Below are 21,341 nucleotides of genomic sequence, written 5' to 3'. Positions count from 1 at the left end.
GGCTGGGGTAGGGGTGTCCACCATTGCTGAGGCTTGAGTAGGTAAACAAAGCAGCCTAGAAGCTCGAACTGGGTGGAGCCCACCACAGCTCAAGGAGGCCTGCCTGCCTCTGTAGACTCCACCTCTAGGGCAGGGCATAGCTGAACAAAAGGCAGCAGAAACTTCTGCAGACTTAAACGTCCCTGTCTGACAGCTTTGAAGAGAGTAGTGGTTCTCCCAGCACGGAGTTTGAGATCTGAGAATGGACACACTGCCTCCTCAAGTGGGTCCCTGACCCCTGAGTAGCCTAACTGGAAGCCACCTCCCAATAGGGACCATCTAATACCTCATACAGGCGAGTGCCCCTCTGAGATGAAGCTTTCAGAGGAAGGATCAGGCAGCAACATTTGCTGTTCTGCAATATTTGCTGTTCTGCAGCCTCCACTGGTGATACCCAGGCAAACAGGGACTGGAGGGGACCTCCAGCAGACTCCAACAGACCTGCAGCCGAGGGTCCTGACTGTTAGAAGGAAAACTAACAAACAGAAAGGACATCCACACCAAACCCCATCTGTACATCACCATCATCAAAGCCCAAAAGTAGGTAAAACCACAAAGATGGGGAGAAACCAGAGCAGAAAAGCTGAAAATTCTAAAAATCAGAGCACCTCTTCTCCTCCAAAGGAACACAGCTCTTCACCAGCAATGGAACAAAGCTGGATGGAGAATAACTTTGACGAGTTGAGAGAAGAAGTCTTCAGATGATTGGCAATAACAAACTTCTCGAGCTAAAGGAGGATGTTCAAACCCATCGCAAGGAAGCTAAAAACCTTGAAAAAAGATTAGACGAATGGCTGACTGGAATAAACAGCATAGAAAAGACCTTAAATGACCTGATGGAGCTGAAAACCATGGCACGAGAACTATATGACGCATGCACAAGCTTCAGTAGCCGATTCGATCAAGTGGAAGAAAGGGTATCAGTGATTGAAGATCAAATGAATGAAATGAAGTGAGAAGAAAAGTTCAGAGAAAAAAAGAGTAAAAAGAAGGTTTTTCAGTTTTCATGTACCCAGTCCTGAATGACTACCGGGTACATAACAAAATGAAGACAGAAATAAAGATGTTCTTTGAAACCAATGAGAACAAAGACACAACATACCAGAATCTCTGGACACATTTGAAGCAGTGTGTAAAGGGAAATTTATAGCGCTAAATGCCCACAAGAGAAAGCAGGAAAGATCTAAAACTGACACCCAAACATCACAATTAAAAGAACTAGAGAAGCAAGAGCAAACACATTCAAAGGCTAGCAGAAGGCAAGAAATAACTAAGATCAGAGCAGAACTGAAGGGGATAGAGACACAAAAAACCCTTCAAAAAATCAGTGAATCCAAGAGCTGGTTTTTTTGAAAAGATCAACAAAATTGATAGACTGCTAGCAAGACTAATAAAGAAGGAAGGAGAGAAGAATCAAACAGATGCAATAAAAAATGATAAAAGGGATCTCACCACTGATCCCACAGAAATACAACTACCACCAGAGAATACTATAAATACCTCTACGCAAATAAACTAGAAAATCTAGAAGAAATGAATAAATTCCTGGACACATACGCCCTCCCAAGACTAAACCAGGAAGAAGATGAATCCCTGAATAGACCAATAACAGGCTCTGAAATTGAGGCAATAATTAATGGTCTACCAACCAAAAAAAGTCCAGGACCAGACAGATTCACAGCTGAATTCTACCAGAGGTACAAAGAGGAGCTGGTACCATTCCTTCTGAAACTATTACAATAAATAGAAAAAGAGAGAATCCTCCCTAACTCATTTTATGTGGCCAGCATCACCGTGATACCAAAGCCTGGCAGAGACAAAACAAAAAAAGAGAATTTTAGACCAATATCCTTGAATATCAATGCAAAAATCCTAAATAAAATACTGGCAAACCAAATCCAGCAGCAATCAAAAAGCTTATCCACCACGATCAAGTTGGCTTCATCCCTGGGATGCAAGACTGGTTCAACATGTTCAAATCAATAAATGTAATCCAGCATATAAACAGAACCAAAGACAAAAACCACATGATCATCTCAATAGATGCAGAAAAGGCCTTCGACAAAAGTCAACAGCATTCATGCTAAAAACTCTCAATAAACTAGGTATTGATGGGATGTATATCAAACTAATAAGAGTTATTTATTTATGACAAACCCACAGCCAATATACTGAATGGGCAAAAACTGGAAGCATTCCCTTTGAAAACTGGCACAAGACAGGGATGCCCTCTCTCACCACTCCTATTCAACATAGTGTTGGAAGTTCTGGCCAGGGCAGTCAGGCAAGAGAAAGAAATAAAGTGTATTCAGTTAGGAAAAGAAGAAGTCAAATTGTCCCTGTTTGCAGATGACATGATTGTATATTTAGAAAACCCCATCATCTCAGCCCGAAACCTCCTTAAGCTAATAAACAACTTCAGCAAAGTCTCAGGATACAAAATCAATGTGCAAAAATCACAAGCATTCCTATACACCAATAACAGACAAACAGAGAGCCAAATCCTGAAGGAACTCCTAAATCATGAGTGAACAATTGCTTCAAAGAGAATGAAATACCTAGGAATCCAACTTACAAGGGATGTGAAGGACCTCTTCAAAGAGAACTACAAACCACTGCTCAACGAAATAAAAGAGGACACAAACAAATGGAAGAACATTCCATGCTCATGGATAGGAAGAATCAATACCATGAAAATGGCCATACTGCCCAAGGTAATTTATAGATTCAATGCCATCCCCATCAAGCTACCAATGACTTTCTTCACAGAATTGGAAAAAACTACTTTAAAGTTCATATGGAACCAAAAAAGAGCCCACATTGCCAAGACAATCCTAAGCCAAAAGAACAAAGCTGGAGGCATCATGCTACCTGACTTCAAACTGAACTACAAGGCTACAGTAACCAAAACAGCATGATACTGGTACCAAAACAGAGATATAGACCAATGGAACAGAACAGAGCCCTCAGAAATAATACCACACATCTACAACCATCTGATCTTTGACAAAGCTGACAAAAACAGAAATGGGGAAAGGATTCCCTATTTAATAAATGGTGCTGGGAAAGCTGGCTAGCCATATGTAGAAAGGTGAAACTGGATCCCTTCCTTACACCTTATACAAAAATTAATTCAAGATGTATTAAAGACTTAAATGTTAGAGCTAAAACCATAAAAACCCTAGAAGAAAACCTAGGCAATACCATTCAGGACATAGGCATGGGCAAGGACTTCATGACTAAAACACCAAAAGCAATGGCAATAAAAGCCACAATTGACAAATGGGATCTAATTAAACTAAAGAACTTCTGCACAGCAAAAGAAACTACCATCAGAGTAAACAGGCAACCTGCAGAATAGGAGAAAAATTTTACAATCTACCCATCTGACAAAGGGCTAATATCCAGAATCTACAAAGAACTTAAACAAATATACAAGAAAAAATCAAACAACCACATCAAAAAGTGGGCAAAGGATATGAATACACACTTCTCAAAAGAAGACATTTATGCAGCCAACAGACACATGAAAAAGTGCTCATCATCACTGGCCATCAGAGAAATGCAAATCAAAACCACAATGAGATACCATCTCACACCAGTTAGAATGGCGATCATGAAAAAATCAGGAAACAACAGGTGCTGGAGAGGATGTGGAGAAACAGGAACACTTTTACACTGTTGGTGGGACTGTAAACTAGTTCAACCATTGTGGAAGACAGTGTGGCAATTCCTCAAGGATCTAGAACTAGAAATACCATTTGACCCTGCCATCCCATTACTGGGTATATACCCAAAGGATTAAAAATCATGCCGCTATAAAGACACATGCACACATATATTTATTGCAGCACTATTCACAATAGCAAAGACTTGGAACCAACCCAAATGTCCATTAGTGACAGACTGGATTAAGAAAATGTGGTACATATATACCATGGAATACTACGCAGCCATGAAAAAGGATGAGTTCATCTCCTTTGTAGGTGTGTGGATGAAGCTGTAAACCATCATTCTGAGCAAACTATCGCAAGGACAGAAAACCAAACGCCTCATGTTCTCACTCATAGGTGGGAATTGAACAATGAGATCACTTGGACACAGGGTGGGGAACATCACACATCGGGGCCTGTCATAGGGTGGGGGGGAGTGGGGAGCGGGGAGGGATAGCGTTAGGAGATATACCTAATGTAAATGATGAGTTGATGGGTGCAGCACACCAATATGGCACATCTATACGTATGTAACAGACCTGCATGTTGTGCACATGTACCCTAGAACTTAAAGTATAATAATAATAAAAAACAATAAAAATAATAAAAATATGACAAAAGTTTCAAAAATTGCCATAGATATTGAAGAAGCCCTGGCTGCATGTCTGCAGGTGGCAGGCTTCCCTTTCTGTCCTGTGGCCTTTCTGTCCAGCTGGCCTTTCCCAGGTGGCCGTCCTGGCTAGGGACAGGCTTCCTTGTTGGCCCTGGCTCCCTGGGATTCCCTGCAGTGTGTGCACCTTGGGGTGCCCTCTACACACTGCAGTGAGTCCCACAGTCTGTGTGTATCCTAGACCTGGATGGGGTGCCCCCTGTGCTTGGCAGTTGTGGAGATCACCGCCCTGAGTGGACGTGTCCGTGGTTGGGCCATGCATTTCACTCACTCTAAAGGGCAAGACCCAGAATCTCCAGATCCTGGGATCTCTGCTGACCATGTCCTTCCTCCTCGCACTTCTCCCACAGAGGGTTCCTCTTAGTGCACGTCATTTACAGCTTCTGGGCTTTTCTGTAGGAGGTCATAAGCCCTTCCCTCTTTCCTCTTCTCCTGCTTTTATTGTGATTTGATGCATTGTTTTCATTCCCAGATATACTATGTTTCAATTAACTACCAAATGGCTCCAATTCTTATTAAGTTAAAGCCTTGGTTGCTTTTTCTGGTTCTTTAATGTGTGTTAGTTTGGATGCCTAGACAAGAAGGTAAATGTTTCGGGTTGCTGTGTTCTGAATGTGTTCCCCAGAGTTCATGTGTTGGAATCTTTTGTTTTTTTTTGTTTGTTTGTTTTTTGTTTTTTGTTTTTGAGACAGAGTCTTGCTGTGTCGCCCAGGCTGGAGTGCAATGGCGCGATCTTGGCTCACTGCAAGCTCTGCCTCCCGGGTTCACACCATTCTCCTGCCTCAGCCTCCTGTGTAGCTGGGACTAAAGGCGCCCGCCACCACGCCCGGCTAATTTTTTTTTTTTTTTAATAGAGATGGGATTTCACTGTGTTAACCAAGATAGTCTCGATCTTCTGACCTCGTGATCCGCCCACCTTGGCCTTCCAAAGTGCTGGGATTACAGGAGTGAGCCACCATGCCCAGCCAGAAACTTAATTCCCAATGAAACAGTGTTGAGATGAGGGGCGTTTAAGAGGTGATTAGGTCATGAGGACTTTGCGCTTGTTAATGCCGTTATTGCAGGAGTGGGTCAGTTATTCAGAGAGTGAGTTCCTGCTAAGAGGGTGAGTTCAGTTCCTTTCCCTTATTTCTCTCACTTGAGTACATGCTTGCTTGCCCTTCTGCCTTCTGCCTTCCCCTATGGGATGACACAGCAAGAAGGACCATGCCAGATGCAGCCCTCTTGACCTTGGACTTCCCAGCCTCCAGAACTATAAGAAATAAATCTCTGTTCTTTATAAATTACCCAGTCTCAACTATTCTGTTACAGCAGCATAAAATGGACTAAGACAAAGAGCAAATATCTTTGCTTCTCTTAGATTTGCCCTGGTAGGGCTTCTGGCTTTGTAACGCTAGTTACAGGATTGCAACCTGAAGCTCTCAACAAGTCATTTTCCCTTAACTAAACAACAGAAAGTCCTGCTTTCTTACAGTCCTCTCTGCTGTGCAGCACCTGCTCATAGCTCCTGGTCAGGATGGATTGCCCAGGTGCCCATTGGTAACTTTCCAAGTTAAATTAGAGGTTCTAAATAATATGTCCTTTGAAAGAAAGTGACACTGGCTGGGCGCGGTGGCTCAAGCCTATAATCCCAGCGCTTTGGGAGGCCGAGATGAGCAGATCATGAGGTCAGGAGATCAAGACCATCCGGGCTAACACGGTGAAACCCCGTCTCTACTAAAAAATACAAAAAACTAGCTGGGCGAGGTGGTGGGCGCCTGTAGTCCCAGCTACTCGGGAGGCTGAGGCAGGAGAATGGCGTAAACCCCGGAGGCAGAGCTTGCAGTGAGCCAAGATCTGGCCACCACACTCCAGCCTGGGCAACAGAGCGAGACTCCGTCTCAAAAAAAAAAAAAAAAAAAAACAACAACAAAAAGAAAGTGACACTGCCCTTTCCATGGAGTGAGCGTACAGGGACAGAATCTTGTGCAAAGAGAACGAGGCAGATAATTCCAAGATCCGCAGCCACTGAACTGATGGTGAAAGTGGAAGGACAGGCTGAACGTGCTTGAAATGCTGCATGCCCTGAGCCCTGAGCAGTTAAAGCCCCGGCATTTGATGCATGATGGTAAAAAGAGGCGTCTAATTTGAGTGACAGACCTCCCACCTCAAATGGAAGCAGTTCCTGTAGGGCTCTTCAGCACAAGAAGCGGCTGCCAGGTGGAGCTGGTTGTGTGGCTGTAGAGACAAGGCTCTGGCTGCTGGCATTGAAAGCAACCACACAGGAGAGGAAATGAAACCCAAATTCATGGAGATATTTGTAAGTTGTGTGCAGTATATTTACATAAGAACATCCAACTAAAACATCAGCTGGTAAGCCATTCAACTAAAGGCAAAGCTTTTTTGAGTATGTGTGTGTGTGTGCGCGCGCACGTGCACGCACATGTGTATAAATGCCTAGGGAAAAAAAAACTAGAAGACTATTTCCCAAACTGTTCGTAATGGTTAACCTTGGAGAAGGGAGGGAGGGCGGGGAGGTAAAGAGGAAGTATCTCTCAGTCAGGGTTCAATAAGAGAAGCAAAACCACTGGGAGATAATGTGGACATCATCTCATTGGCCTTATTCAGTTTTATCTGCATGTGATACTGGAGCTTGCAGTCCACAGGGCAGGCAGTCAGGAAGGGGCAACGGATAGAAAGTGGGAGAGATCAAGATGTTGGAACACCAAGCACGAGCTGGAGCCCCATGAGAATGGGCTAAAACTTGCATGAGTTCTTTTGCATCTGGCATTGATGGTGTGGATGTCCTGCAGAAGCTGGGATCTTCATCACAGAGCAAAACACAAGCACCTGGCCTGGGATTCAGAGAAGCTGGTGGGGGATCCAGGGAAAGGAGGAGAAGTAGCAGGCCTAGCTGCTGCTTTGCACTGAAGACATGAATCAGCAGATCAGTAAAAACATGCATGACCTACAGAACGGTGCTATTTCCTTTCCACCTTCCAAACCTCCCAAGAGTGTCTCTTGTGGTGGCCCCTAACCAGAAATATCCAAGAAAGGGAAGTCTGGGAAATGTAGTCCAGGCCAGCTTAATCAACACATCCCAAAGCTATTTAGAGGAATTTTATATTTTCTTGTACATCCTTCTGGGTTGTTTGAATCATTTTACAATGTGACTGTATAAATGTGTTTCTGTGAATTAAAAAAAAAAAGTGAAATCATTTGATTAAAAAAAAAAAAAATACATGGGCCAGGCGTGGTGGCTCATGCCTGTAATCCCAGCACTTTGGGAGGCCAAGGTGGAAGGATTGCTTGAGCCCAGGAGGTTGAGGCTGCGGTGAGCTGTGTATGATTGGGCCACTGCACTCCAGCCTGGGTGACAGAGTGACACACCAGCTCAAAAAAAAGAAAGGAAAAGAGAAAGAAGGGAAATAAAACTCTTCTATCCAATGAGGTTCAGAGTTTAGTTGTCTAGTGAACAGCCTACTGAGATGAGTGGGAGATTTGGTCTTCCCCCACCTGGTCCCAGCACTGTCCCCTCTCACTGTGCCGATGTAGTCGCCCCCCTAGCTGGCCTCCCTGTTCCCGTCTGTTCCTGTTTCAGTCAGAGTGATTTGTTTTTTCAAATGCAAATTGGGTGTTGGTGTGTGTCTATTTAAATTGGGTGTTGGTGTGTGTCTATTTAAATTGGGTGTTGGTGTGTGTCTATTTAAATTGGGTGTTGGTGTGTCGTCTATTTAAATTGGGTGTTGGTGTGTGTGCTCCAGTGGTTTTTATATTGCCTTTAGAATGAAATCATAAATCATAACTCTTTACTCTGGGAACCCAAAAGTCTCTGCGATGCTCTTACTCTGGGTTTCTCTCCATCTGCCTCTGTCTCTTCCCCAGCCTTCCTCTCCCCTTCAGCGGTCACAGAGCCTTTGTGTGTGATGAAATTATCATGCATATAATAGTAATTACAAAGCTATCCATTTATGGATTGCCTACTATGCCCAGTGTCGTGCTAGGTGCCTTGAGTTCATGCTTTTATTTAATATCCACAGCTTCTCTAACGGCGTTTACCTGTCTCTATTTTACAGAGAAGGGGGACGCTGAGAAGCATGTCTGAGGTCTCACGGGTAGTAAGTGGCTCCACCAGGATCGGAGCCTGGATGTGTCTGCCTCCCAAATCCATGAGGACAATATTCAGCAGCCATCCTGTTAGCAGGCCTTTCTCCTTTCCCTGTCACGTTGTTTTGTGGTTGCGTAGCTGTCTTTTCCCTGGACAGTAAGCTGGAGGGGGGCCAGGATCTGATCTGAATGTTTGGTCATCTCCTGAACCTCACAGAGTGCTTGCGCGCATTAGGTAATCACGCGGCATTTGTTGAAAGCATCCATGTGCCAGGCACTTGCTGAGTCTTGGAGTCGAGGCTAAGGTCAGGGCGGACCAAACAGTGCAGTTGCTGTCTCGTGGTACCTGTGCTCTGTAGTAGGGGAGATAGCCTCATGCTGTAGTTACAGCTGTGGTGGGGCTGTGGAGGGTGCTGGGGAACATGTGAGTGGGGTAGGGGGCGGTGAGAGTGGCCTTGGGCAGGAAGGAGTCCCACAGAGAGGCATTTGGCCTGTGACACGTAGGAAATGGGAGTCTCTTGGAAGCATCAGCTTTGTCTCCCTGACTCCCTGTGGAGTTGTGCTTTGGCACTTGTCTGTGTTCCTTGGCCAGTAATGGAATAGATTGATCCTTCCCATCCTTGCACTTAGAAAAACTCAGCCCAGCGCTACAGCCATCTTTGTACCCCATGGTAACAAATTGTCCCTCCACCCCTTTGTCAGGCTGCCCTGCCAGGCCGCATATTGTTACCCTAGCCCCCCCTCCCCACTCCTGCCGCCACAACCAGCTCCCGGGACGCGTCACTGTTCCTTGACTTGTGCTTCTGGTGCCACCAATGCCGTGGCCTGGTGGAACCACCGAATGAGAGCTTGGTATTTTCTCAGTTCCTAGAAATAGGTAGACACTTTTTATTGTTCACTTCTGGAGAAGGAAGGGGAGTCGTTTTACTCATTTTTAAGGAGACTGATAGCTTCAGTTTGCTGGGAACTTACAATGTGCTCTACACTGAGCGCACACTATGTGTTATGCACTTTATGCTCACAAAACGCTTTGGGGCAACCCCATTCCAAAGGTTAAGACACTGTGGTGTTATGAGGTTAATTTGTCCAAAGTCCCACAGTGCTCACTGCATAAAAACTGGACTGTGATGCCTTCTAGAGGGCTCTGGTGTTCCACATCAAGCCTCCAGCCTCCAACCTGGAGGAGAAAAGTTTCCGATGACAGCCACTTGAGCTACGATACTAGGCTTACCGTTGGAGTCAAGGCCAAATGCACCTGCCTGTAGGGTGGGGATGGGGTGGGGAGGGAATGGGTCCTCTGCTGCATGTATGTTTCACTAACTGGTGATTTAAAGAGGGGGGCACATGGCCCAGCACGGTGGCTCACGCCTGTAATCCCAGCACTTTGGGAGGCTGAGGTGGGAGGATTGCTTGAACCCAGGAGTCTACCCAGTAGGCAGCATGGCAAAACTGCATCTCTACAAAAAGTACAAAAAAAAAAACAAATTAGCTGGGCCTGGTGGAGCACACCTGTAGTCCCAGCTACTCAGGAGGCTGAGGTAGGAGGATCACTTGAGCCTGGGAGGCTGTGGCTGCAGTGAGCCGTGATCACACTACTACACTCCAGCCTAGGGCAAGACCCCGTCTCAAAAAAAAAATTAAAAAACAGGGAGGAGGCACAACCCTCGCAGAGCACGCAGGCGCCCACCCCCTACTGAACACCATCAACTGTAAGAGCCCATTTTGAAGTCCGTCACTCACATTCAGCTGTTTTTCTGGAAAATTTCTACCATAGATGGCTTTTCCTGAGCCTGCCAGATTGAGAATAGGTCCCCGGGATGGGAGGCATCACTGAAGAAGAAGCTGCAAGTGGTCGTCATTGCCTGAAAACAGAATCTGTTTCTTTTCACAAGCCCCTACAAAGACTATTTTGACAGTTCTCTTCAGACCTGTGGTGGGCTGACTCTCACTCCCTCTGCCCTGCAGGTGCTGGGCTCCTGCGGCTGGATCTACCGTTCTCCATTCTTTCCCTGCCCTCAAGTGTCAGAAATGGGAGAGGAAAGTTGGGTATTTAATATTCTTTGATGGAGTTTATAAGTATCCCAATTAGTGATTTTCCAGCATATTAAGAATTCTGTGCCTCATCTCACACTGCCTTTCAGAGTTCTGTAAACACAAGGGCATGAATTCTTGACGGATTCTGGCTTTCTGATGTATTTTCCCCCAAGGTACTTAATCAAGGAATGTAAGTCATTTACCTTCTCCAGGCATCCTCCTCTTCTTCCCTGGAGAATGTTGTGAAGTCTTTCTCGTTTTTCCTTCCACTCTGAACCCTTTCAAGGACCAAGGTCTGTGCTGCAATGATGCAGAACTTTGCCCCTAGAAGTTGCTTTCTCCCCTAGCTGGGAGGGCAGAGCCCTGCTCTCAGTAGGGCTCCCAGGACAAGGCTGTGTGTAGTAAACGTCTGTCTGTTGTGGTTTGTTCCAGAGCTGGTGATGCTGCTGGAGTGGTGGTCGGGCACGGAATGCACCATCTTCACGGACCCGCGCGCCTACCCCAAGTATGGGAAGGAAAATGCCATCGTGGTTCTCAACCACAAGTTTGAAATTGACTTTCTCTGTGGCTGGAGCCTGTCCGAACGCTTTGGGCTCTTAGGGGTAAGTCGGAAGTACATTCGTCCCTGCTTCACACATTTCTCTGGTTCAGCCCCACCACTTGTCCTTTTGCTCCTGGTGGTTCAGAACTTGCAGAAGAATCAGCAGAGTTTCTACTTGATGAAATGGTCCTAATAAACTGCTTTTTATTCTGGCTTGGAGTCAGGCTTAACAGCTTCTTATGGGCAATCATAGGAGGTACTTGACAATTGCTACCTGCCAGCCATTTTACATGCGATTCATTTATTTAATCCTTACAGCAACATGAATAGATGATGTGCCACACTCCATTTTTTAAAAGCTAAGTCATATAGAGCTTAATATTCGGCTCAGAGCCACACAACTGTAATTAGATTTGGATTTCACTCCCATCCATATTTCTTCATTCCACGCTCTGCTGCCTCCTTGGCTAAGAGGCAGACATCACCTCTGCATTTTGATCCTTGAAGGCTTAAGAATTTTGAGTCCCTAAGTGAGAGAGTGAACTGCAAAATTCAGAATTATTCTGAAATTCTGGTTTTTTCCCCGACTAGTTTGACTTCTTGCACGTAGCTTGCATGCCTTTGGAACAGGATCTCTTCAGTTGGCTTTTGTCATCTGTAACACACTGCAGCATGTAGCGGTTGAACCTGTGTCACGTAGCTGTATCAAAGCCATCTGCGGCACTCAGCTATTCCAGTAGGAATCACAGTGTCCATTGGTCCGGGGCCAGGAGAAGTCCTAAGAGTTTGATCCAGAACTTGGAGATTAGGTTTTGCACCTGGGAACAATGCCCTGTAGATAGATAAAGGGGCTGTTGAAATCACCTTGTTTTTTGGTATCCCCTGAAGACAAAATCGTGGTGTTTAGAATATAGAAGATTCGAGATAGGGGCCATGAGGCCATGGAGGACATAGGGGACTAGAAGGTTCAGTGGGTCTGGTTCCTGGAGGCAGATGAAGAGAGCCTCCTGCCCACTGTTTCTCCTTTTGTTTTCCTATTTATTCTCCCAGGGCTAACTTGATATCTGCTTGTGTGTACACGTACGTGTGTGTGTGTGTGTGTGCGCACGCGCGTGCGTGCGCAAATATATTTCTAGGAACAAGAGCAAACATTCTAGTAACTACCATTCTCTGATGTGGAGAACTTGGGCAGAGATCTGAGTTACAGCTTTGTGGATTTATTCTCTCTGACGAGAGATCACCCCTTAGAATGTCATGGTCCTAACCCCGTCATGGATCCCAGGGGTGAATGGCAGGGTTCATCTCCTGCCCAGGAGGAAGGGTATGGGGTGCCGGTGTGTCTTGGCTGTCAGGTCACTTGTCTTACCACCTTTACAGCTAGGCTTTCTGAGGTGCCAGCGTCTCCTGGAATTCAAACTGTAGTTTAGAGGCAGCTGGTGATTTTCCAGGCTTTGAAAACCTTCTGGTAGTGTTCATGCTTAGAATGGGGAAACATTCATAATTCGTGGACCAGGAGTCTCTGAGGTAGAACAGAAAGCCTATTGAACTTGGGGGTGCCTTCCAATCCCTGCTTGCCCCTTGGTGGTGTTACGCCCACGAGCTCACTCCGTGTGCTGTTCACTTTATTTCTGTAATTTCTAATTCTTAGGATATTATTATCCACATTTTGTAAATAAATCCCCAGAGCCCCAGTTTGGCTGAGTGATTTGCCTGAGGACAATAGCTCCTAAGTCTGCTTTCAAAGCTTCTGCTCTTTCCCCTGGAAGATGTTGGGGGCACAAAAGCAGGGGCCCTGGGGCCCAAGACCTGCTCCAGAAACAGGGCCCTGACCATCCTAAAATGACTGAGGCCAGCTGCAGTCAGGACCAGGTTTCTAACACCTTCCTGGCTTGTGATGTGCGAAGGCCTCATTCTGAGAGGTGCGAGTCACCCGCACCTTCCTGGGGTTGGGGATGGCGTTGCAGGAGCTGGCAGAGCAGGGCCATGCGCAGAGATGCTGGAGCAGCACCCAGATGCCCAGCACTAGCAGGCACGGGGACAGGCACAGATGAGGGAGAAGGTGAGCCCCGCAACACATGCAGGGAGGGACCCAGGCCCAGAGAGGGGACATAGCCCAGAGACAGGAGGAGACTTTCGTGGAGTGAGAATTTAATCTCAGCACCATTTAGGGTTTTACTCCCAAAGGCTTCTGAATCCGTGATCACTTTACAACTCTGAGCATAAGGGTGGGAGCGCTGATGCCGGAAAGCAAGTCAACAGCGCGCCCATCCCACCTGCAGCCTAGGGACCACACCTCTCCACCCTTGGTTTCGTCAGTGATACTGTTTTTATAGGATACTGTATTTATAGGACTTCACTCATTACTATCAACACCCAAACAACGAATGCTGTGTGTCAGGGGGTCTGCGCCCTGCCACTGATGGTGGAAACTATGCTTAGGATTAGAGGCTTTGGGGACTCCACTTACAGGTGAAATAGGCAGGTCTGGGAGCCTGGGGCCAGGGCAATGCCTCTTCTGTTCTCGCTGGGAGTTTGGGAGCCTTGCTCAGTGGGGGCCTTGGGGTTTCTGGATTCTTGCTAAAACGCTTCCTTAAGCCCTGAGGCCTCTCTTCTCCAGACACCACAGAAACAGCCAGTGCCGTTGCTGTGCACATTCTCACAAAGCAAGGTGCTACACAGAGCAGGCACCGGGAGAGGACAGAGTGGGGCAGGCACATGGCAGGCGCTGGCCAGAGCGGATGGGAGCTGCCAGCCTGTACCCTCTCAGGGAACCCGCTCCCCACATCACAGGGAACAGCTTTGCCAGCTACTGGAGAGCTGTGGCCCAGGTGGACACGTGATGGTGGCTGAGATGGCTGATTCTCATCTCTGCCACCCTGGAAGGGGTAAGGAACAGCATTGCCTTATATTCATTGTTCAGCAGCATCTTTTATCTTCAATGACCTTCAGAAAAAAAAAAAAGAAAAACCTCATTCATCTCTCTGTTTTTTCTTAAATAACACATGATGTTGAGATCCTTCTGGAGTCTGTGGAATTTGCTTTTTAAAGAAGAAAGGAACAGAAGAAGGTTCCTGACCAGGCATATTTCATCCTCGCCTATCACAGCCCAAGAGGAAATGAGTTTAAATTGAAGTCAATGAAATTTGCAGAAATTCGTGAAAGTGGCATTTTTAAATGTAAAATTGGTCTTTTGGGGGAAAGTAACGGAATTGTCTTTTTAACAAAGAGGCTTTCAACCTTTTAAATGTACTCAAGATCCCATGTGGCCACTGCTCACTGCAGTGCCTGTCCCCAGAGGCTCTGGTTCTTCTGGGAGCCGGCGCTTCCTGGCGTGTGCCAGGGCTCCGAAGGCTTTGGTTGATCTTGGAGTCACACGCTGAACCTTTCCCCTCTGGAGGTGAGAGTGACACGCGGTCAGCTGGGACACAGGTCACTAAGGTGCCCGACAAACCGTGGTGTGCAAGCGCAGGTCAGGTTTCTGAGGCTTCACGTCCCCGTTTGCTTATTGTTTTCCCTTAGCAGGCCCCGGCTAGTTACATAAGAGCATGATCGTTCAGTCTCCGGGCAGCACCAGGCCCTGGCAAGCACGCCATGAGCAGTAGCTATTATTATATTAGCAATATTTATCTGCCGGGCCAACTGGGATATTTGTCTTCAGATGCTTAAAGAAGCCATGTGGGTTAGTTATCCATGGCAGCGTGATGAGACCCAAAACATAGCGGCTTAAAACAACAAGGGTGTCGTAAAGATCCCCTGCCTGTGTGGTCGGGAATCCAGGTGCAGCTGAGCGGGGGACCTGGCAGCGCCTCTCAGGAGGGGCCTGTGTGTGATCTGCCTCCAAGCTTGCTCACGGATTTGCCCGGCCTCCATCCCTCGCCACACAGGCTTGTTTTAAAACACAGGGCTTCCCGGAATATGGCAACTGCACCCCTGAGGGTGAGCCATGCAAGAGAGAGTGAGTGGGCACCCGGGCAGGAGCCACGAAGCTTCTGTAACCGGGGCCCGGGAGAGACCTCCCGTCCCTTCTATGCAGACTGTTTGTTGGAAGTGGATCAGTAAGCACAGCCCATGCCTCAGGGATGTGGGGTGGGGGGCACAGGGGTGTGGATGCCAGGAGGCCAGGATCACAGGGCCCCTCGGCGGCTGCCCACCCCACGGTGACATGACATTTGGTCTGAGACCTTCCCTTGCCCTCTTAGTAAACATGTAATACAGCTGGGCCTGAACACAGATCGAAATGTTGCATTTCTGGCCTGGCACAGTGGCCCACGCCTGTAATTCCAGTGGTTTGGAAGGCCAAGATGGGAGGATGGCTTGAAGCTAGAAGTTCGAGACCAGTCTGGGCAGCATCGTGAGATCCCCGTCTCTATAAACATAAATCAATAAATAAAACAAATGAAAAATAGCAGCATTGCATTTCTTTGCACAGAGAAAGGTGAGAGGGGGAGAGTGGCATTATCCCTCCTAGGCAGAGGGCCTGCGTGTGAGGGTGCCCATGAAGCCCTGTACTGCCTTTTTAAACAGAAGGATTTTCGATGATGACAACGATAGCAGTTGATATACCTTCAAAATCCGTGTCCAGCGAGTGTTGATTGTGTGTGGTTTCTCCAGGAGACCATGTTCATGCAGCAGAGCATTGTTTCACCCGCCTTTACCCCAGCTGCTTCACACGTGCGCTTCTCAAATGCTCTTTGGCTGAAGAGAAGTTAGAAGTTTCCACCTATGGAGGAGTGTTTTGGGCAGATACGCCCACCGCCATGGTTTTGTCAGCACTGTAGGGTGGTCTTCACCCTCCTCACTGCTGGCATCACCTGAGTGCATGGCAGATGCCCTCTGCTTCCTGCCATCATGCGAGTTCATCCTCAGCTGTGCAGGCAGCAGGAGTGGGCAGGGATGCCACCCTCTGCCTCTTACCATTCACTCGTTTGGCAGGTGTGCTGGGATCTGGAACACATGGATGAGGAACCCGGTAATGGTGATGACCGAGGTAGCCAGGTGAACCACTGGCCAGGGCAAGTAGTGGGCAGCTCACGGGACTATGGCCGCACTGTGGGTTCATACCGACTACCATCCTGGAGGTGGTAGCGCATGCTCGCCTGTAAAAGTCCAGTCCCACAATGGACACACCGGGGTCGTCTTCTTTGTTGACCAGGATCCTCTGGCAGTGTCTTTAACAAGCCAGAGTCTGATCCCACCAATCATAAAGCCAGGGTTGCTTAAAGCACGGGGCTTCTTCCTCCTCTGTGCGCAGCCTCAGTAAACGGTCACAGCCTGTGCTATCTGCTGTACACCGACTCAGTATCATCCTATGAACCGCCCCCTTTCTCACTCCCACCTGCTGTGCGTGTAGTGTCCTCTGATGCCCCGTCCGCCTGTGCTTCCTGCAACTGTTCAGCAAGCACCTATTGGCTACAGAGTGCTGGGCAAGGCCAGTCGCTCCTATTACATTCTGTCCTGGGGACATCCTGTTTTCCCACCTGCCCCTGTACTGCTTCTGCTCTGTCTTCCCATCTGCAGGGCTAACGCCAACCCACAAGGGCTGGGCTGCCCGTTCAGAAGAGAAACTGGGAGGGGGCCATGAGGACCTGTGTCCAGGCAGGGTGGACAAGGGCTTTGTGCAAGGAGCTCCTCTCCCATCTTTGTGTCCTAACAGCTGTGACCACGGCCCCTCAAAGCAGAGCCAGGAGTGATCGGTATCCTGCTGGTTCAAGCCTCCATGTTCGTCCTCCGAATGGTGCTCTTCTCTCTGCACATCTGCATACCTGTCAAACCCAGAATAGTTTGGGGCCTGGTAAACGGGGTGAGGTTGGCTGGAGGAGGCCAATCAGGAGTGCAAGAGCCCCATGTACTCTGCCCCACGTGGACAGAGGATAAGTCTCTAATTCCAGCCTGAGGTGAATTCTTAGAGAGTGCTTTCATTTCGTGTTTGCTGTATGCATTTCCCCTGCGGCTGTGACTAATTGTGGAACAGCGTTCATTTTGTTTTGAGACTCTCTTGAGAATTTTCTGGCAGTGTAAGGTCTACACCATTTTCCTCTCAGCATCAGAGAAGGCAGAAAGCAAGAGAAAGGAATGCAGTGTGAGCAAGGCCAGGCACACTTGTGCTACCGCAGTTGGCAAGAATGGAGTCTATAATCCTAGCACTTTGGGAGGCCAAGGTTGGTGGATCACCTGAGGTCAGGAGTTCGAGACCAGCCTGGCCAACATGATGAAACCTTGTCTCTACTAAAAATACAAAACAAACAAACAAAATAGCTGGGTATGGTGGTGGGCGCCTGTAATCCCAGCTACTCCAGAGGCTGAGGCAGGAGAATTGCTTGAAGCCGGGAGGTGGAGGTTGCAGTGAGCTGAGATTGCACCACTGCACTCCAGCCTGGGCAACAGAGCAAGACTCCATCTCAGAAAAAAAAAAAAGGCTGGGTATGGTGGCTCACACCTGTAATCCCAGCACTTTGGGAGGCCGAGGTGGGTGGATCACCTGAAGGTCAGGAGTTCGAGGGCAGACTAGCCAACATGGTGAAACCCCGTGGCTCTACTGAAAATACAAAAAATTAACCAAGTCAGGCATGGTGGCGGCCGCCTGTAATCCCAGCCACTTGGGAGGCTGAGGCAGGAGAATCGCTTGAAGGAGGCAGAGATTGTAGTGAGCTGAGATCGCGCCATTGTACTCCAGCCTGGGCAACAAGAGTGAAACTTTGTCTTAAAAAAAAAAAATGGAGTCTCTCACCTTTTGATGAACATACACACATACATGCATGCGTGCACAGAAACTGGTTCATTATTTTGAGCTCCAGTCTTTTCTGCATTTTGTTGTAACTTGGGGCAGGTTTCGGAGATTCCAGGCCCATACCATCCTCTCTTGCGCATACCTTTCTTGTCAGAAGGGGTCTGTACAACAACTTACTGGCAGAGTTTAGTGGCAGAAATGGAACACAGAAACTGAAACTTTCTGCTTCTCCCTTCCCTCTAGACTGTGGGCACCTCAAGGCCAAGGTAATCCTAACCAGCATTGTGTTCTCAGCACCTGCAGAGTGCCTGGCATAGGGAGCTTCTTAATCAATACCTTTGCACAGACAGAGCAGCCTCGGGTTGAAGATTCCTATTCGATGAGCTTACGCACCATACATTAGAATGGAGGCTGTGCTATGTGGGACTCAGGAGGACCCTGGAGCGATAGGGCTGGATGGCTTGTCTGGGGCTCCAGGGAACTGAAACATTTGCTACAGTGTCTCCAGCTGGTAGTCAAGAAAACAGTCAAAGGACTCAAAGGCAGGCTGTTGAGCCTGCTTTATTGTTAAGGAACATCTCACCTGTTTTCGAAGTTCCACTTAAGAGACCTCAGTTTTTATATGTAGTAGAAATAAATGACCTTGGCTCATTTGACTAACTGGTAACCCTACTGGGAAACCTTCAGCAATGACTGGACGTTTGCAAACAAAGCTGGCCACAGAGCCTCAGCCCCTGAGGGGTTCCTTGCTGGTGTTAGTGGGGGTGGAGGCCATGCAGGACCAGGACACCCTGCTGCTCCCAGCCATACTGCATGCAGCACCGGGGTTTGGAATCTTCATCTGAAGCCTTGGTGAATAGCCATTTTGGAGAAAACCCTAACTAGAATGGCCTCATTCCGATCCCTTTTCACCCCAGAGGCTGTGGAGCTTCTGAAAGTCAGGGTCGGAGTACCGGGTCTCAGGCCCTCTCTGCATCAGCTCTTCCCAATGCCCAGGGTCTCTGCAAGGGCTGGCCCACTTGCCAGAGTTGCAGACCAGGTCCTGGGCTGGCTGTGAGGGTCCTCAGGATGGGCCAAGTAGATTAGCCCCAAGCAGCTACCCTAAGACAATTCTCCTTTTCACTTTTTCTCTCCATAGTGGGTTACTCCATCTGAAAATTTTAGATTGTCCAAATATGCTTGTATCTAGACAGATCTATTGATAAATCTAACTCATCAGTAAATCCTTTCAGGTGGGCCTCCGAAATAAATCCAGCATTGGTGAAATTGGTATATTTTCTTGTACACTCTCTCTGAAAGCTGTTGGCATCACACATGGAAGCCTCTGAGTGGCCTGGGAAAGCCATGACAGTTTTAGCCTATTGTACCTTTTGCCTGGGGAACTGTCTGTATGTCTTAATAGTAGTTTCTAGTCTGTTTGTCATAAGTGAGTTAACTTGGGCAACTCTCTGTGCACGGGGACTCTTCAGTTGCGCTTAAATAAATGTAATCTATTGTTGTTACTGTGACGCTACAGCATGGCTTAGAAGATGGGTTGAATAAGGAGGTGTTCAGACACTGCTTGCTCTGTGATGAATATAATAGCTACGAGTTATTCAACGCCCGTGTCAGAGTTCAGAGTCTGAACTCTGTGCTTTTGTAGATGTTTCCATACATCATTCAGTCTTTACAGGGACACCAGGGGATATGTGTTGTCTTCCTCGTCACACAGAGGGGAAACAGGAGCTCAGGAAGGTTGGGTGTCTTGAGCACAGTCACACAGCCGGGTCGTGGTAGAGCCTGGTTAGAAACAGGACTGTCTCATTGCAGAGCTTTTCTTTTATGCAGCCCTGCCAGGGAAAGGGTATTGAGTGACATTTCTTCAGTCTGAAGACATAAAAGCTTCTACCTTAATATTTTAACATGTTTCTTACCAAACATAATTAACATCAAAACTAGGCGTATTGATAACATTCAAAATTTTAAGGCTGAAAGATGGATTAAGTCAGTATAAAGAAAGGTATTTCTCTTCTGTTCCTTTTGATCATCAAAAACACCTGTAATCCCGGCACTTTAGGAGGCCGAGGCAGGCGGATCACCTGAGGTCAGGAGTTAGAGACTAGCCTGGCCAACATGGTAAAACCCCGTCTCTACAAAAAATACTGAAATTAGCCAGGTGTGGTGGCAGGCACCTGTAATACCAGCTACTCAGGAAGCTGAGACAGGAGAATCACTTGAACCCGGGAGGCTGAGGTTGCAGTGAGCCAAGATTGCACCATTGCACTCCAGCCTGGGTGACAAGAGCAAAACTCCGTCTAAAAAGAAAACAAACAAACAAAGAAAACAACAAAAAAGCCAAAACTGTTTCTGACCCAGACAGAACCTCAGTTATGTTCCCAAAGCAGGTGGTGAAAGCACGCTGATGTCAACCCCTTCTTAAAAATGACATTGTCACAGGAATACTGTGAAATACGTTTATAATAAAAAACTGGAAAATCTAACAAAATAAAAATCACTTATAAATGACTGTCCAGCAACAACTACTGTTATTTTTCTCTGCTTTACTTTTTTTCATAAAGTTATAATCATGCTATAGACTCACCTTTGTTCCAGATCTTTTAAAAATTTAGTATTTTACCATAAACGATTGCCTAGCCATTACACACTCATAGAAAGCAAGTTTTAGTGGCTCTGAATCAGGGGTTTGCAAATGTTATCTGGAATGGGCCAGAGAATGAATAGTTTAGGCTCTGTGGATCAGAGCGTGTCTGTCACAAAACACTCCTGTGTGTAGCGTGAAGGCAGCTGCAGACAAGAGGCACATGAGCAAGAGGCTGTGTGGCCACAGGACGTCACTTACAGAAGCAGCAGAGGACCCAGCTTGTCCCGAGGGCAGCTGCTTGCTGGCTCCTCTGTAGTGTTGTACGAGATACGGTACACACCATAACCCACGGGACGCATCTACTGTGGGGCATCTAAACAGCTTTTGGTGATCTAACAGGGATGGAAATAGAGACTCCCGTCCCCGGTGACCATCTGTGGGTCTAGATACCCGCATCACCGTCAAAGTTATCGTTTCCATTTAGCAGCAGGTCATCAGAGGCCAACCACTAGGACCCACTATAGCATTGTGGGCAGGAAATACCCCTGAGAGTGCCTTTCCCCGGCAGAAGCCATGATTGGCTGCAAGGGACCACTCACCTTCCCAGGGCCAACAGCTGCTGCTTTAGTCTGCGGCCCCCTCCTGGCTGCAGAACCAGTCGTCGTTCACAGCTCCTTCAGATTGTCGCATGTTTGGAATGAGTTCAGGTAAATATAATTTTAAAAAATATCATGGGCACAGCACACAGTAAGCCCTCACACCCGCACCGGCGAGTTCAGCCACCCACCCACGGGAATGGTCCCGGAGTCCGATTTCATGGCTAAGTTCTCTTGGACAGAATCTGCATGTTGGACTTGTGTGAAAAACCAACTCCATCAGAAAATGGAGATGCTAAACTTGCAAGGTATCTGCCTTTTCTACTCCAAGCGAGGGAAGAAGTGTCTTGTGTT

At 47.4% G+C, this 21,341-nt stretch overlaps 1 protein-coding gene across 2 annotated transcripts in view; it reads left to right on the top strand.

Annotated features, from left to right (window-relative positions):
- AGPAT4 (1-acylglycerol-3-phosphate O-acyltransferase 4) overlaps window positions 1-21,341 on the top strand; it is a 139,797-nt gene that overhangs the window by 94,697 nt on the left and 23,759 nt on the right. For both annotated transcript variants that reach the window (XM_003898375.4, XM_017958448.3), the window contains exon 3: window positions 10,975-11,144. In XM_003898375.4, the coding sequence (XP_003898424.1) occupies window positions 10,975-11,144 (170 nt within the window). The remainder of the gene's footprint in view (window positions 1-10,974; window positions 11,145-21,341) is intronic.

Source organism: Papio anubis, chromosome 6 (genome assembly GCF_008728515.1).
Source record: "Papio anubis isolate 15944 chromosome 6, Panubis1.0, whole genome shotgun sequence".
In the NCBI taxonomy this organism is placed as follows: Eukaryota; Metazoa; Chordata; class Mammalia; order Primates; family Cercopithecidae; genus Papio; species Papio anubis.
The sequence above is the reverse complement of the archived record's forward strand: the minus strand, read 5'-3'. Positions and strand labels throughout refer to the sequence as shown.